Source organism: Gopherus evgoodei, chromosome 10 (assembly GCF_007399415.2).
Source record: "Gopherus evgoodei ecotype Sinaloan lineage chromosome 10, rGopEvg1_v1.p, whole genome shotgun sequence".
In the NCBI taxonomy this organism is placed as follows: Eukaryota; Metazoa; Chordata; order Testudines; family Testudinidae; genus Gopherus; species Gopherus evgoodei.
Window position 1 is genome coordinate 79435561 of NC_044331.1, and position 17762 is coordinate 79453322.

Genomic DNA, 17762 nt, shown 5'->3' on the forward strand with positions numbered 1-17762 from the left:
TCACCTCAGGAAATGAGCAGGGCTACCTATAACTGATCAAATCAGCTTCTCTGACTCAAGTCACCTCAAGTAAGTATTTTTGCTTCTTTCCCTCCTGTCTGCCGAACCTTTGGCCTCTTCTCTGTACTAACAAAGGGAGTCCTGTTCATGTATTTCTAGAGCTACATCTGCAGTGCCTGCTGAGGAAAGGGAAGTCAAGGCTCTTCTGAACAGCTCCACTAGCCACCGGGGGGGGGTTCTTTCAGAGGTACAGGCAGGCTGCATGTTGAATGCCGAAGGACTTTAAACTAGGCTTGTATCCCCTTTTATGCTGTGATGTATAAAGGCAGCCTTAATTCTTCCTCTTTCCTGAGCAATATCAAGTCAACTCTTGGTTTGCAGGTGATTATGTACAGACTAATAAACTTAACACCTTTTAACAGTTTGGAGAAAGGAAGAAAATAATTTGACTCAGAATCCCCTTCCATTTGACTTTCACCAGCTTGTAACTGTTTCATTAGTTCGTTAGACTGGGGAAGATGCCATAAAAGCAGCCAGCAGGGAACAAGTTCAGGCTTTTTTTCTTTTGAAGATCACGTCTAAATAAAGCTCCCTGGACTTACTGCCCACCAAGTGGCCACGTTGTTCCTGTGAATAGCTGGGGAGGGAGGAGAGAATAGTGGAAACAGCTGCTTCTAGGAAAAGAGGCTTCAGCTGAGCCTACACTCAACTTCTTTAAGCAAGAGGCAGTAATGAGAGGGAGAGTGTGTTTTAAATTATGCCCAGGAATGGTGTCACTGAGTTCTCCTCTTTATTAAAAGGCACCAATCTGCCCAAAACAATTTGCATTAACTAGCAGCTTCATGAAGTTCCCTTGCTCCCAGTGTCCAATGAGTAGCTAGGTTCTACATTCAGTATCAGCTGAAGTGCAGGTTCTCTTGTTGGAGCCCTTGCACTGAGCACCCCCTTCAGGGCAAGGGATTGTGGCTTTATGTTCTCCGCCATGAATTCTCCTTCGAGGTGAGGGCCAGGGGGAGTAGAGAGCATTGACTGACTAACCCAAAGCTGGAAGGGTAACTTAAAATATCAAACCCCACCCTGTGAAGAGTCAGAAAAACTGATTCACAACCATCAGCAGATGGTTTCCTGGACAGCAGCATCCCCAACTGCTCCCTGGTCTGCAAACAAACTACACCAGCTGCTCCAGCAGCGTGTGTAAAAGGTTTCCTCCAATTCCTTTAATGCTACTCTTTTTGGCCCCGTACTATTTCGTAGACTGAAGGGCCTGGGGGAATGGAGGCTGGGTGAGATTTGGGATTTGCAGCTCTGTGAAAATCTTCTCCCACTTCCCAATAACCATCTGTATTTTTGTCCAAAGCTTTAGCTGAGAAGGGACCCCGTCTTTTGGGTTTCAAAACACACTGCCTCTGTTTATAAAAATATCCCCCAGAATAATAAGCCAAGGAAAGGCAGCAGTAGTTGAGCCTCCTTTAGAAGACAGCCCAGTGTCTGAACAAGTCAGAATGAAACTTTCCAAGGCATAGTTGAATGAACTGGTCACCACCAAGAGAACACTGGCTTTTGCCAGCATTTCCAGGAAGTAGTTTGAACACAAGCCCTAGAGATATTCTGCTTCTAAAATCCACTGCATCTCTACAGCCAGCCACGCCTGGAGCCCTTCAGGATTCTTACAAGAGCATCCCATCTACTGTCCTTCCTCAGTGGTCCTGAGGACATGTCTTCCTAGTGTGACCAAGCTGGTGGCAAATACCACAGGTCCGTTGTCTCTTGGCAGTAGGTCCTTTCTCAGAAGAGAAATTACTTGGTCTTTTAGCTCTGCTTCCAGACCCTCTTGAGTGCCCTTCGCTCCTGAACTGGTTTGAAGAGAAGGCTCCTGCAGAGAGAGGATAGGGGGGGAGTTGGTTCTAAGCAGTTTAACACCATGTGAGCCACAGGAATAGGGGAAGAGTGATGAGGGGACATGGCCAAGGAGCTTGGGTCCATTTATTAATCCCACTATTCAAAGTTTCAGGAAACTAAAGATGCTCCTGTCTTGTTTGGCTATATATGTTCTTGTGCAGTATCTTGCAGCTCTGGGCTAGTCCACAAGATAAAAATGAGAAGCTGCCCCAGCTATTAAACTATACAAAGTCCAAACTGCAAACAGCAAAAGTAGTGTCTACTTGACTTTAGCTAAGTTCACTTCCTCCTCCCCCCGCCCCTAAATTTTCTAAAAATATCCTGATTGTTTCAATTTTTTTAAAGGTCACATTAAAAACTTGAAACTCATAGACTCTAGGACTGGAAGGGACCTCGAGAGGTCATCGAGTCCAGTCCCCTGCCCTCATGGCAGGACCAAATACTGTCTAGACCATCCCTGATAGACATTTATCTAATCTACTCTTAAATATCTCCAGAGGTGGAGATTCCACAACTTCCCTAGGCAATCTATTCCAGTGTTTAACTATCCTGACAGTTAGGAACTTTTTCCTAATGTCCAACCTAAATCTCCCTTGCTGCAGTTTAAGCCCATTGCTTCTTGTTCTATCCTTGGAGGCTAAGGTGAACAAGTTTTCTCCCTCCTCCTGATGACACCCTTTTAGATACCTGAAAACTGCTATCAGGTCCCCTCTCAGTCTTCTCTTTTCCAAACTAAACAAACCCAATTCCTTCAGCCTTCCTTCATAGGTCATGTTCTCAAGACCTTTAATCATTCTTGTTGCTCTTCTCTGGACCCTCTCCAATTTCTCCACATCTTTCTTGAAATGCGGTGCCCAGAACTGGACACAATACTCCAGTTGAGGCCTAACCAGCGCAGAGTAAAGCGGAAGAATGACTTCTCGTGTCTTGTTTACAACACACCTGTTAATGCATCCCAGAATCACGTTTGCTTTTTTTGCAACAGTATCACACTGTTGACTCATATTTAGCTTGTGGTCCACTATGACCCCTAGATCTCTTTCTGCCATACTCCTTCCTAGACAGTCTCCTCCCATTCTGTATGTGTGAAACTGATTGTTCCTTCCTAAGTGGAGCACTTTGCATTTATCTTTATTGAACTTCATCCTGTTTACCTCAGACCATTTCTCCAATTTGTCCAGATCATTTTGAATTTTGACCCTGTCCTCCAGAGCAGTTGCAATCCCTCCCAGTTTGGTATCGTCCGCAAACTTAATAAGCGTACTTTCTATGCCAACATCTAAATCGTTGATGAAGATATTGAACAGAACCGGTCCCAAAACAGACCCCTGCGGAACCCCACTTGTTATACCTTTCCAGCAGGATTGGGAGCCATTAACAACTACTCTCTGAGTACGGTTATCCAGCCAGTTATGCACCCACCTTATAGTAGCCCCATCTAAATTGTACTTTCCTAGCTTATCTATAAGAATATCATGCGAAACTGTATCAAATGCCTTACTAAAGTCTAGGTATATCACATCCACCGCTTCTCCCTTATCCACAAGGCTCGTTATCCTATCAAAGAAAGCTATCAGATTAGTTTGACACGATTTGTTCTTTACAAATCCATGCTGGCATGGATTTTTAAATCTCTTTTAAAAAAACCAAAACTTTCTGTACCTACTATAAGTGAAAGAAGCTGTACAAACATCTTTTTTCAGCTCCTCCTCCTTTGTAATTTGCCAGCACTCTGGGAATAGTCACTTTCAGGATTCCCCCCATATGGTCAGTTTCTTGGTTGCTGAAGAGACCATTAGGAATCAAAGGGAGCAGGAATGAAAGGATTCCAGAGAGGATTTAAAGTTTTTAAAAACAGGCAATTTGTGTCCCTTTAATATTTGATTGCACCAGTTGTCCCTCTGAGGAAGGTTTGATGCTGCCCTACCTGGCAGTTTTAGCTCTTCCCATTAAGAAATACAAGAGGGAGGAGGATCCACTTTTACTGGAGCTTAAACAGAGGTAGCAGCTCAGCTGGTGGGATGAAATGCAGCTCCAGTGCCAGCAGAGGACGTATAAGCACCAAATTGGTGCCCACTCCCCTTTTCAACTTCTCATCCACTCAGCACCAGCTTTTCTGAAAACGGGTATTTCCAGTTGGCAGGACGTTCCCCAACCGATGAAGATTAGGTTAGGAAAGGTCAAGCGTTCTGTGCACTGAACTGCGCCTTTGAAATGAACACCCACTCAGCTTACCACAGCCAGCCGCAAGATGTCCTCTTACCTGAATAAATCGGCCCAGAACTACATTGTATCAGGGCACCTGTGTACCTGTTACATACCCCGCTCCAGCTCAGTCAAAGGGACTTCGGAGTTTCCTTATTGTTATAAAGAGCCAGGTAAAGTTTTTAGAATAAACTGATTGTTCTTTAAAGGAGGCATCTGATGCATTTCAAACGAGTTACCTTACAGCAGCCCGAGTCTCTCTGCCAAGCTCTGTACCTCTACAATCCTTTTCCTATTTTTATCTTAAGTGTTTTAAGATGGTGACTGAGGAGTGCCCAATATCTCCCTTCAGTTCAGCTTGAAAACACAGCCCCCCGCCATTGCATCCCACCCAAACCCCAACTCCGAGCACAAGCCCAGCCTCACCTGGGGCCACGTTTTCATCCACCCACTGGAAGAAGCCGCACTGCTGCTCTCTCGGCTTCGGGCAGGTGTGGAACTGACGTCCTTTGTTGGGTCCCTCCTTCTGGACGGTGCGTGTGATGGCCGGCTGATCGCACTTACACATCGCGCCTCCGCCCGAGTCGAAACCGCTGCTTCCATAGCGGCCCAGACCTCTTCCTCCTCCAACACTCCTGAACCTTCCTGGAGGCCTTTCACCCAAGGAATCAGGGGGTGCAGAAAAGCTCCTGTGGGTCACACTGTTTCCATCATCGGATTGCTGATCGGCCCAGAGGAAGAAGTTGCAGCTGCCAGCACTGCATTTATAGAACTGCCTGCCCTGGTTGGGCCCTTCTTTACGCACCGTGAGCAATGCTGCCTCCTCCCGACAGTTGCACACCACTGCATTGTTCTCAGCAGCAGCAGCGGTGGGAGCTGGGTGACTAGCAGCTCTGGATGTCCTTGCTGCACCAGGGTTTGTGGTAGGTCTCACGTGGCCATTCTCATAGCTGGCCATGCGGTTAAGGGACTGGTTGACTTGTAGGTGGTTAGCTGGCGGGTTGACTGACTGTACCGGTCTGGATGGTCCTTGTAAATATTTCAGGTCTAAGATCTCTCTCAACATCTCATCGCAACCTCCAATACATCCAACAAATTCCAGGGGTAGCAGGGGTGGGACACTACCTCGCTTGAACTTAAATTTCAGCCTAAATGAAAAATTAAAATCCGTATCTCAGATCAGAGTTCTCCTCCTCTTGGGACCTCCATCTCTTCGCTGGAACCTCGAGGCTCAACAGGCTTATTCTATTTTACCTGCCCTCCTGGGCTTGTGCTGCACCTATCATTCATCCAGTCTAGGGCCAGTCCAGGACTGCACTTCTTTGGAAGCCAGTCAATGTTGCTTTTAAAGTGGCCATAGCCAGCTGAAGCATCCTCCTCAGACTGTCCTGGGACTGGATGTGCAGTCTCTGTAGCAATCCAAGCCCAGCTCAAAAACTGGACATGGCTTCCTACAGAGCAGTGCAGGCCACTGCAGCCAACCAGTATGTTCTACAGGGCAGTTGTGTGTGTCTGTATGTAACTCATGAGACTCACCTATGAACGGGATGGGGTTTACACACAGCACAGACACTGTCATCCTTGCTGACTTCCAGCACAGAGTCAGGAAACCACACAGCCGCTTTACAGGTAGGATAGCTCACGCAGCCAAGATAAAACCTGTGGAGGAGTAAAGGGCTGGTATGAGGAAGAGGAATAGTCAAGAGAACTCAGCAGCCGTTCCACCTGCAGCTACAAAGTGTATGGGACAGGGTTCAGCAGCCACTGTTAAAGACAAGCGTAATGAGGCTGTTTTATAAAAGCGATCATGTGCTTCCAGAATTACAGCTCAACTGGGTTGCACAGTTCTTACAGCAGACAGCATGTGAACTTTGGCCTTATGCCCAGGGGCCTGGTGGCATAACCACACACCTTGTCATTGTCGCTGGGAGAGTGCTCTATGCTGAGCTACAAGGGAGCCATACAACATGAACAGGCTGAGCTGTCATCTGTTTAACAGAGATCACTGACCCGCCATTCTTCTTGCTCTTCAGGACCATGTCACTGTTGCACTGTGGACATTTCCGAATGGAAACGGGCATGGCTGGGTAGATCTCCTCTTGCTGCGCAAGTGCCGCTACTTCTCCAAAATACTGAGACAAAGCCTGATCCAACCTGGAAAAAACATACAGTCACATTGGTTTCCTCTGCCATAAGCATTTACATTTGCTCTCACTTTCCATACCACGGAGATGGTGGGTGAGTAGCTGCTCCCCCAGCTGGGCTCCTACAAAGTTCACAGTAAGTCCGTTTAGGAATGTCATGAGGAAAAAAAAGCGTCCATTTCAGTTGTGGTGTGGGTGCAACTCCAGAGGTCAGCACAGACTGGCACCTTTGGACACCAGCTCTGAAGCTGTCCACAAGATGTAAATGAAGGGTTGTTACACAGCATCAGCACTCAGACTCCACGCCTCCTCTTGGAAATGCGTATGCACATGTCACGGACATGATCAGACCCCCAGACGAAGCTAAGTCCTCCATTTTCTGGGAGACTGCAGAGGCAAAGCGGGGGTTTTACTGATACTCACTTGTTGGCTTTGGCCACAGCTTCTGTGAAGACTTTTTGATACTTCTCGATCTGCTGCCTCAGCACCACAAATTTGTCCTTCTTCCCCTCGCAAATCAGCTTCAGATCAGCCTCCAGCTCAGCACGAAGGTCAGGTTTTGACATCTCATAGCCCATGGAATCGTAGCCTGAGGAACAATACCTTGCTTTAAGCAAAAGGAAGGGATAGCGAAGGGATCTGCACGCCTAATTGTGATCATCGTCCTTACCTTCTACCAGCCCCATGCCCAGGTGCCCCGGAAGGAACCTCTGATCTGGAGTAAGCCCCACGTACATCCGTGACTTGATGGTCTCGATGTGCTCAGCGTGAGTGGCATCAGTCCCTGAAAGCGGTTGTACAGTCATTTAATAGCTGGCATGAAGAAACCATCAGGGCTTGCAAGCTGGTATTTACTAATGCAGAGATGTGGGATGCTAAATACAGGCACAAATTTATCACAATTGGCACGTGCAGGCCTATACTGCCCTTGTCCCCCACTGACTCCAATGCCAATTGTAAGGGAGCCTCGGAGGCCACAACTGGGCCCTAAATAGACTGAGATGGGAAGTAAAGCTGTATCTCCAGTGAGCTAAACTGCAATCTGCAGAGTCTTATACAATAGACTCCAGACCTGGCCTGGAGATCCTCCCCCTTCCATTACTCCATAAGTTACTTTGGGAATGCAAGCGTCCACACAATTTATTTTATCTTGGATCAGCTGTATTTAGAGAATTCTCCACCTGGTGGAAGCGAGAGACCATTACAGCTACAAATTAACAGATGACCACGAAAGGGGGAGAGGTATACAAACTCCATTCTGCTAGACAGCATGAGGTCACATGGTTCCGCATGCTGCGGATACTGACCAATGCCATGTTTCTCCATGAGTGAAATGAGATCGGCTTCCGTGAGGAGCTGGGGTGGGCTGGTCTCCCCATCCACCATCTCCACTGTGGTGGGCTGAAAGCGAGACCCCCTTTCATACACTGGGAGAACCTGAAGGAGGGAGAAAAGTGCAGACTCCAATGAAACAACCTTCTGCAACCTTTGTTTAAGATAGAATTTAAAAACCCAACGCAGGCGTGGGTCATGGGGTACTGTTCTGCAGGAGACTCGTGTCTGATTTCCGGGGGTTTAACAGGGTTTGAGCATAGCATGCTCAATACTTGGGAAGAAAAAGTGGGCCCAGCATTGTTCAACAACGACCCCTTTTGGCAAGTTAAGGGACAGCACCAACAAGTTTGCAACAAAAGAAAATAATCGATCAGGCCCTCATGCAGACCAGTGACATGGCCCCTTCCTCGGGAGGGGAAAGGGAGTTGAGCAATCAAAACTGCCAAAATGAGCTGCAGAGGTCTTCAGGTGAGAGAGGAACCTCTAGGTAGAACAACAATTGAAACAAGGAAGTTCTCAGTGGAAGTCCTGCAGGTATATCTGACAGCAGAATTTGGCCCTTAAGTGTTTACACATCCACATAGAGCCAAAGCAAACTGAACTAGTGAGTGACATTAAACCAAGCTGCATCTTGTAAGGATCTCTCCCCAATTTACCATCTCACATACACTTTGATCAAGACGGTTACCTTGTCACTCCACTTCTCATAAGGATAGACGTCCAGATAGTTTCTGGCCAGGATCATTAGCCCATGAGCAACAAATCGCTCATTAGCAATGTCAATCTCTACAGTTGTTTCTTGTCCCTTGGCATCCTGGGAGCAGCAAGCCAAAAAGTGACGCACAATGAATTCATATAGTCGCTGTTCATTCCCCTAAGACCACACATGAAGAGAAGAGGGTCAGGAGTCTCCTCCAAATAATGGACACCACACTCTTCAAGTATAAATTTAAGAGTCCTCTTCAGAATGCAAGTCCCTTGGGACCAGAAGTGAAGACATCAAAAGGAATCCAGTACAAGTGCAGATCAGAGCAAGAGATTAAGAGTCAAGAGATGTAGGTTCTATTCCCAGCTATACCACTGACCTTGTTAGGCAAGTCATTTAGCTTCTGTGCTTTAAAATACATCTAACAGGTACTTATACACCTCTATTAAGCACTAAGATCTTTGCATGAAAGGAACTTATAATAATAATTACTCCCCCAACAGACACGAAGCAGGACTTTAAAACATCACTTGCTTCAGGCTGTCAAGTGGTTTAGGTCCCTATGTTTTTTTTTAAAAAGTGTCTATAAGTAGGAGGTCCAGCATGCACTGAAAGCAGCATCATCTTTGTATTGGGACTCATGAGGAAATGTAACTAAGGGCAGTGACCAGCTTTAGGATAAGCAAAGAGAACCTCCACTGAAAATCTGATGTGGACTTCAAAGGTCAAAACTTGGAAGTGGGTAAGAGGTGCATATTTCCAGCTTAGGTTTTCTATAGCACCTAGTATTTTTCAGCCAGTTTTCTGTGCAGAAACATTTATTATTAGGGTAGCATATTTTAGAAAGGATCTTTCAGGAGAGAAACCCACTTTTGAAGATATGGAAAGTCTAATTCAGTTTGCTAATAAATGCACAGCAAGCCCGTCTGCTATAATCACCATGTTACCCAGTCACTGGTAAGGTGCATTGTCAGTAGCAGAAATCATGTTAGTGACTTAACTCTGCTCTGTGTTAGACTCACCTGCAGGTTGCATGTATATTTAGTAGGGTGAATGGGAGGGTGAGCCTGATCGGATTTGGTCCCATTCCGAGGGGTTGGCCCACCCTGGTCTAGAATCCCCTGTGCAAAGGCTCCCCAGCTGGGGTCTTGGGTCTGCTGTTGTACCAAAAAGGAGAGGTTTAGGTCTTTGGGGAAAATGTTGGTCTCAGTTCGGGGATAGCTTATGTACCTTAGAGACAAAAAGAAAAACAAATAAGCCACACTGGATGCTAACCAGTCACCGTTCCTCTTGTGGGCTCTTCCCATTTCTGATTAAAGGTCTGCTGTTTCGTACAAGGTATTTAATTCCAGCACATCCAGGTCTGGGATTCTTACCCTTGAGTGTAGAGCTTTTCTGCGATTTTCATGGTTTCTTTGGCATTTATTTTCAGCTTCCGGGAAGCCAGCTTCTCAAGTTCCTGTGTCAGAAAGAGACAAAGAAGAATGGGAATATTCACCACCCAAACCTGGACAGTCACTAAAACTCATATTCAATGCTCCTTTAAAAAAAAAAAAAAAAAATCTTTTTAGCATCATATCAAACGTACCACAGTGTCTAGTGCCAGGGGTCTCCATTTGCTCTTCGGTTTGCTCCCAATCTCAACAACAGTTGCCATCGGATCCTAAGAACAGAGCACGCAGAAAGGAAAATCAAACTGAAGTGTCTAAATGGAGTGCTGTTTAAGGGTCCCCACGAGGCATCAGTTGCTGTCTAATGCTTCTGCCAACTAGAAGGTAAAAGACAGAAATGCTTGTTTGATGCTGGACCCTGTATGGCTGACAGGGTTTCCTACCTCCATACACATGTGGTACAGGACAAGGCATGCTGTGTGGTTAAAGAGTCGGTTCCTCTTCCAGTTGAAGTCCACCATGCCGTCCTCATGTTCATGGGTCACTGCATTGAAAAGGAGGTCACTACATCAGAGAGATGGTGCAGAGCAAGACTGCACTGGCTAGACAGGGAAGGAAAGGGGGCCATAGAAAGCTTGCATACTTTTGGGAAGACCTTCCCAACTGTGCTGAATGACCATGGCAAAGGAAGGGGAAAATCGCATGTCTGTACCAATATTTGTGCATTACTCAGAAGCATCTCCCTCATTCGTATTTTTCAGTAAAGCCATGTTTTGTTTTCTTTTCAAAGGCGCTGAACCCTGTCAGACACTGAGAGCACTGTACTTATGTCCCAGAACATACCTTTAATTTTATAGAAGGCCTCGGGAACAAAGGCCTGGATGGCTTTAAACCTTTCTACCACAAATCCCAGAGTTGGAAACTGACAGCTACCATAGCTGATCAACTGCTCGGCTAGAACGTCGGGGAAGAGTTTCTGGAGCCTAAGGGTCTGGAATCTGGTGAAGGCAGCACCTGGAAGAAAACAAAAAGGGATTTTAAAGTTGGGATAATCATTTTAAACAGTAATCACACTACCTGTAAGCTTGGTTTCTGTCACTCAACTAACATGAAATGCAGAGGCCAAGCAAGTGTCACAGGAATAGTTAAGAACCTAACAGCTCCTTCAAAGAGCAACTATTTTATTGGAAACAACTGAGTGAAGGCATGATCTATTTGTCTCAGAATGAAATCTCCTGCCCCAGGAATCAATTTTTGCATTTGTCTCATGTCACAGGGATGTGCAAACAGATGATTTTGAACCACTATCACCTGCTGTGCTTTGGAAGAATAAAGGATGAGAGGTTGATGCCAGCTCTTTATCCTGGAACTAACACAATAGTCTAAAGGAGTTTAGATACTTTAACCCTTCAAATTAGTTGAGCTATATATTGATAGTAAAGCAATGAACGCTCCCAAACATCAATTACCTGCCAGGGCAATTTTACAGAATCCCTTTAAGGAGAGATTTATAGAGCATCAAAAACTTAGCTACTGCCCACCCTAGCTTCATACCTATCCTAAGGTCCAGCTCTTGCCTGACATCCACAGCATCACTAACATTCTGATCGGGTTGGACGAGGTTTTCGCAGGCTGCTCTTACGGCACGAGGAGTGATCTCAGAAAAGCGGGCTCGGAATACCTGAAGGCTTGGCTTCACTGTCAACCAGAAAGAGGGATCAAACATGATTTTCAACCCAATGGCAGAGACTGAATACTCAGTCATTTCCTTTAAAACTATTGGTAGTAGAACCAGAACCAGTTTAAGCTTTCAAAGTAACCCCATTCAAGGTAGACGACATATATAGGCTGATCTGGAGTCCAAAAATAAAGTCCTTTTTAGCCCACTGAAGCTTTATAATGTCCTAGTTAGTTTCACTGATTTCACTCTTGTAAATCTAGTTAAAAAACAAACACACACACACACCCACCCCCATCTAGTAAATGGGGGCCATTTTTATATCTTTGCAGTCAAAAGGATCCAGGTGTTGGTTTCCAATTACACCCTTCTGCACTCCCAACTGCAGGCTGCAGCTCCCAAAACTGGCCTAGAGTTATCGTAACATAAATGGAAAAGTGCTGACAAGGCCTCTAGCAGTGGGAGAGAGGGACAGAGGGAAAAGCTCAGTTACTTTCGAGAGAGTAGAACCTAAGTTACTCCTGCTGGGTCATCTTAATGTGACTACGTTCACACTCCCCATCTCATCTCTTTACATTATCTGGGAAGTGAACTGGCCCAGTGACAATTAAGCAAGCCTAGATGGAATTTCACTGTACGGGTAGAAAGATGTGTTTACAATACAGCTGAGAAAATTCTATGTTCACTTCTGATACCCACCAGTACCAAAGAGCCAAGACGAGCTTTTATACCTTGACTGCAAGTTCTGTCCAACTTAAACTGTATATTTTGGCTATCACAGCAACAAATTTGTGGACAAAACCCCCTCACTAAATGTTAACCCTGTTCATACCAGCTGTGCTGCCTCCACCCACCAAGACTCCATCGAAATCAATGGACTGGAAACGTGGAAACGTAGCCCTGTTGCTGGTGACGTGTTACATTAACACATCCCTGGTACAGTCAACACCATAGCCAGTGAATTCTTCTTGAATCTCCTGCAAACATTCAGCAGCAGCCTTTGGGATTACATGCTGAACAAGGTATCTTTTTAGTCAGCATTTCAAAGAATGAAACAGTAAGACTTCCACCCACCAGCTTTGCAAACATGGATTATCTCAAAACCAATGTTCTCTCCTTCTCGATCACAGTCGGTCCAGATCACCAGAGCCTGGCACTGCCGGGCTTCTCGTTCTAGGGTTTTCTGAGATGAGAGAATGGCACAGCATGAGACACAGCAAGTTACTTATCATGCCACCTAATTTAGTCCAGGAGTGAATCACCAACAGCAACGTCAAAAGTCTAACTTGATCTTGAAATGGAACACGTATCCATAGCGACAAATTTATTTTAATGAATTGTTCTCATTTTCCATTCTATTGCATGCAACATATTTTAGCTTTACTGACTGCAGAGATGTATGTGCACATGAGACCTCCATGTGTGTGCTTTCCGTATGTTTTCCTCTCTCTTGTGCATATATCTGAAATTAACTGCATTGGCTGCTCTGCAAATTTTCAGCTAAAATATAATTGGTGTGTTTTGTATGAATACAGAGAGAGTAGGACCTCATTAATTTTCCTTAAGCTAATTAGGGGAGTGTTCAGGCATTGTACTAATTTCCTGGTTGTAACGGGCTGCTGGAGTAACACTGTATGAGAGCAGCTCCACATGACCATTTATGAGAACAAGATTTGTATCTCACAAGGCTAGTCAGTGAGCTAACAGGTTTTGATGACTATACTGAATACTCACTTATCTGCATCTATTTTATACAAAAAATGTCCCTTATTATTTTTTATTAAACACAGGACTTTCCGATGTAATCTAGATGGAACTGGGGCCATTAATATATTGATTCCAATAGAGGGGATTCTACTTTAAATAAATCAGTCCTTTCAGCCTGACTGCATAGGCTAGGAAACTAAGTTCAAAGGCAGACAGCATGTATAGTCTGAAGAATGAGAGAGGAAATATTTATGTTGGCTACAGTCCCAGACAGCTAAAGGTTATGGACAGAGGTCCAGTCCTCTCTCTGTCTGCACCAATATTTGTGGAACCTGTCACTAATATTTGAGTATCATGTAGCCTTTTAAAAGCACAGACCTTAATATCCACAAAGTTTTCAGGGCAGTATTTCTCAATTTCAGCTTCAAAGAGTACAAGTGGGTTGCAGCTATGCCTGGGGAAGAGATGATAAACAGCAGGACTCAATGTACAAAAGAAATCAAAACATTCACAAGTGATTACCTGGTGCTTTCTATCTTTTATCGGTGTATTGATGAAGTGCCAGAATGGTGGTTATAGTGGCAGTATTACTGTCCTTGTCTTAGATGAAGACACTGGTACACATACACATTAGCCAGTTCATTAATTGTCATAAGTAACGTTTCACAGGCTGACCTTAAAGGCTCATTGCACTGCACATCTCAGCATAAAAAAGATGAAAGCAGCATGTCACCATCTCTCTCAGATCAGTGGTACTAACCATTTGCGAAATGGCATCTTAAAGTCATGAGCCAGCAAGTGTCCTGAAACAGAGGTCATCGCCACAGTAACATTCTGCAGGAAATGGATTAAGAATTAGTTTCTCACAGTTGCTTCTATTTTCTTAAAGCCTGGTTATGTTGGTGTCCACGAGCTCTAGCCACATGGCTTTCATTTGATGGATCGGACACATCAGTTTCTAGTCAATGATATCTGCCTTGCTTCTATTGACATAGTAATAGTTCTCCCTTCCAGCCACAGCTTAGCATTGTACATACGTTATCGTATGTAATCTGGGAATTCTGAATATATGAGTGGTCAGATGGAAAATGCCTCCTTGACTTTATAATGCTTAGCATGTATGGAGAGCTTTTCGTCGGCGGATCTCACAATGCTATTTTACAGATGGGAAAACCAGGGCAAAGAGATGTAAAGTGACTTCAGGCCACACTGGAGGTCAGTGGCAGAGCCAGATGTAGAAGTCAGATCTCCCGACTCTTAGACCCATCCCTTAACCACTGAACCATGCTGTATCTGTAGGAGATAAAGACAGCACAACACTAATAGTGGAAAAGACATTTCCCCTATGTGTTCAAATGAAAACTTGAGATCTCAATTTCACAGTAATTTGGTTATTCTTCGTACAAATATTCCTTGCACAGATATCTCCATTACCAAATACATAATTCTGTACCATTGTACTTAATGTTTTTGTTAGATGATCAATCAGCATGTTGTGTTTCCCTGAACCAGAATGGTTATACAGTGTTATGAAAAAGAGATGGAACCCTACCTGGCCAAACATATGATAGTCATATTCATAGATCTTGTTGAATTTGGAAAACCCTTCTCTCTAGACAAAAAATGGAAAAGATGTTTAAAAAATTGCTCCCCCACAAAAAAACCCACCCCAAATCAATGTACACAAATGACAGCTATAGCAGAAACTATGTAAACATGTGACAAATGAAAAACAGGCTGCTGGTGTTCAGGTGTCCAATCATTTCACAGTGAATTAAATAAGATCTAGAGGAAAGGCAGGCTGAATGGAAATAATACCGGCCATTTATAGAAACAGTTGACAGTTAATGGTGCTTTACAGCGTCAGAGCACTGTACAGCACCCCTGAGAGACATGTAAGAGTTATCACCCTCTTTCAGATGGGGAAACAGGTGCAATGAGAGATTGAAGAAGTCACTCAGTTAACCAGTGGCACAGCTGAGATTTAACTCTTTGGATGAAGACTGAAAAATATTCCAAGTTTCCAGTGAACAACTGTCAGCTCACAAAAACGATACCTAATTCAGCACACACTGTTCCGAAGGTATCCTCCACTTATCAAGGTTTGTAGAGGTTTCTAGAGTGGGCCCAAACATTTCACATTATCTTCTTTGGAAGTGTGTCGTTATCTAGATTGATTCAGACCATCAATTCTCAAGTAATCAATAATTTTTTTACTTCTACCATATCTTTCAACCTAGGATCTACCTGCACTTTTATAAACATTAAGCCTCCCAGCACCCTGCCATAAGGATATTAGACCTATTTTACATAAGGGTTGATTGAGGTACTGATAGGTTACATGAATTGACCATTGTCACATAACAATGGTTTCCTTGATGACAGGATGCTGTTCCAGGAAGAAGGACTGCTAAGCAGAGATGGGGGGTCCATCTATCTAGGAAGGGGAAGAGCATATTTGGATACAGACTAGCTAACCTAGCGAGGCGGGCTTTAAACTAAGTTCGACAGGGGCAGATGACAAAAGCCCACAGGTAAGTCAAAAATATGGAGACCTGGGAAAAGGGTCGGATCTGGTGGGAGCATGGGTGTTGTAGCAGGGATAAGGGAGAGATGAGAGAGAACATACAGGGGAAATCAAATCAGTATTTGTCTACACTTCCATTTTATAGAGCTCTAACTTGCTGGCTCGAGGGTGTGAAAAATCACTCTGAGTGCAGCAAGTCTGAGCACTTTAAAGCGCTACTGTAAACAGTCTCCGAGCGCTGGGAGCACATGGAGGTGGATTACCAGGAGCGCTGGGAGAACGCGTGACCACACTCACACTTCAAAGCACTGCGACGGGTCCTCCGACAGCACTTTGAAATTTCCAGTGTAGCCATGCCCTTTGAAGTATGGGGAAAAAGCAGGAAGAACTTGAAATGCTAGTTAATGAACACAACGATGGCATAGTTGGCATCACAGAGGTGGGATAATATGCATGACTGGAATATTGGTACAGAAGGGTATAGCTTGCTCAGGAAGGGGAAAAAGGGAAACGTTGCTTTATATCAATGGCAGAACAGGAACAGAACATTTGAGTTCTCTGCTCTAACCATTAAATCATATGCACTGTGTTAAAAATTCAAGCCACTGGAATTCGATAAGCAATAACAGCACTGCAAGAAGCAGCATTTTTTGACCTGCTAAACCAATTATAATACATGGCAGGGGATGCCCGTGGCTGTTTCAGGTTCTAATATTTCTCACATATACAACAGATTGCAAGTTACGAATGACAGTGGAAAATTCACCAAGGCAACACCTCACTGCAAACAGACAAGACACAGTCCATATTTCTGTGCATCTGGAAACAATAATTGGGACTAAAGAACAGGATTCTTATATTGCTTCAGTCATAAGGGGAAATGAGCCTGGTGCTGTCAGCCTCATCTTGTCCAATATGCATTTTTCCATCTCATCTAACCTGGCACAGTTCACCTTCAGTAGGAATCTGTTTGGGAAAGGCCAGAACTGGAATAGCACAAGCTGTTGCATGTAAGGATTGAAGTGCACTGGTAGTGCGCTGCAGAGTGGCCCACGGTTCTAACAAAACAGGGAGCTGCAGGTTGGGACTGGTTTAAATTGGCACTAGAATAAGGATGCAGCTTGCACATTTCCTGGCTCTAATGGGCGCTCAAGCAGACAACGCAAGCCTTGCATTTTAATGTGATCACATCCAAATAACACCAGCTTTAAACAGTCTCAGCAGTGGTATTTAGACTCGCTAGGGCAGCCCCACTACATTATATCTATTTTAAGACAAAATGAATTAACCAAGAAATAACTGAATGATTGGCAAGTACCCCTAATAAGTTGTTTATGTAGCTGGGAAAACAAAGCACAACTAGACCCAAAAAGAAACCATTGTTTTTACTCTCTTACCCGCCTCATTCTGCTATTGGAGAGAATATCTGCAATTCCTCTGGCAGCATCATTTTTCTCTGCCACACAGAGGACCTTCTGAATCTTTCGGAATGTCATATCCTCTGCAGCCTGGGAGAAGAGACTCCAGGACTGAGACAACAACCTGACCCCACAGCGGGCAAAAAGCCTGGCCTGAAAGTTCATTCTGAGAGCTGAGGGCAGCTCCCAACTTGCCAAGACATGTTGCCGTTTCCTCAGGCTGCTGCCACTTTCAGACACCAAACAGGTATCAGTAAAAGTCTTGGCTTAAGGATTCCACCTCCAGGAGGCAATCTCACACGGTGAGCAACCACTCTAAAGAACCCCTGGCATGATTTTGATGGGGCAGTAGTTAGAGACCCTCAAGCTTCCCCAATGATGTCTGCTGGCAGCTCACTCTAAATTCCACCCCACGTGTTTTTAAAAGTTAAAGCAGATGCTAGCTGAGGACGTATATATGAGCTATAAGAGACTTCCAGTCCCCTCCCCAATAACAATGCACTATTTAGCCCATCATCCACGTCCTTTCCCAACTAGACCCAACCTCCTGAACCCCCCCCCCATAGCCCAATGGCAAGGGCTCCCCCCCTCCTCCCTCCCCCCCCAGCCCAATGAAAAGCCCCCCTCGTCCCCCCAGCCCAATGGCAAGGGCTCCCCCTCTGTCCCCCCCTCAGCCCAGTTACAAGCTCCCCCCTCCCCAGCCCAATGGCAGGGATCCCCCTCCCCTCGCCCCCTCTGAGCCCAATAGCAGG

General features: G+C 44.9%; 1 protein-coding gene across 1 annotated transcript; it reads right to left on the reverse strand.

Moving 5' to 3' along the window:
• Nucleotides 1-768: 768 nt before the first annotated feature.
• On the reverse strand, nt 769-17601 carry TOP3A (DNA topoisomerase III alpha). Its single transcript, XM_030576873.1, has 19 exons — nt 16990-17601; nt 14618-14677; nt 13826-13899; nt 13444-13519; nt 12433-12541; nt 11235-11378; nt 10524-10694; nt 10124-10224; nt 9878-9952; nt 9666-9748; nt 9312-9519; nt 8272-8457; nt 7556-7685; nt 6919-7032; nt 6672-6837; nt 6115-6258; nt 5641-5763; nt 4531-5252; nt 769-1873 (listed from the first exon to the last, which is right to left on the reverse strand). Exons 1-19 carry the CDS (start codon nt 17173-17175, stop codon nt 1698-1700), a joined length of 3048 nt encoding a protein of 1015 aa, XP_030432733.1. The 5' UTR covers nt 17176-17601; the 3' UTR covers nt 769-1697.
• Nucleotides 17602-17762: the final 161 nt, after the last annotated feature.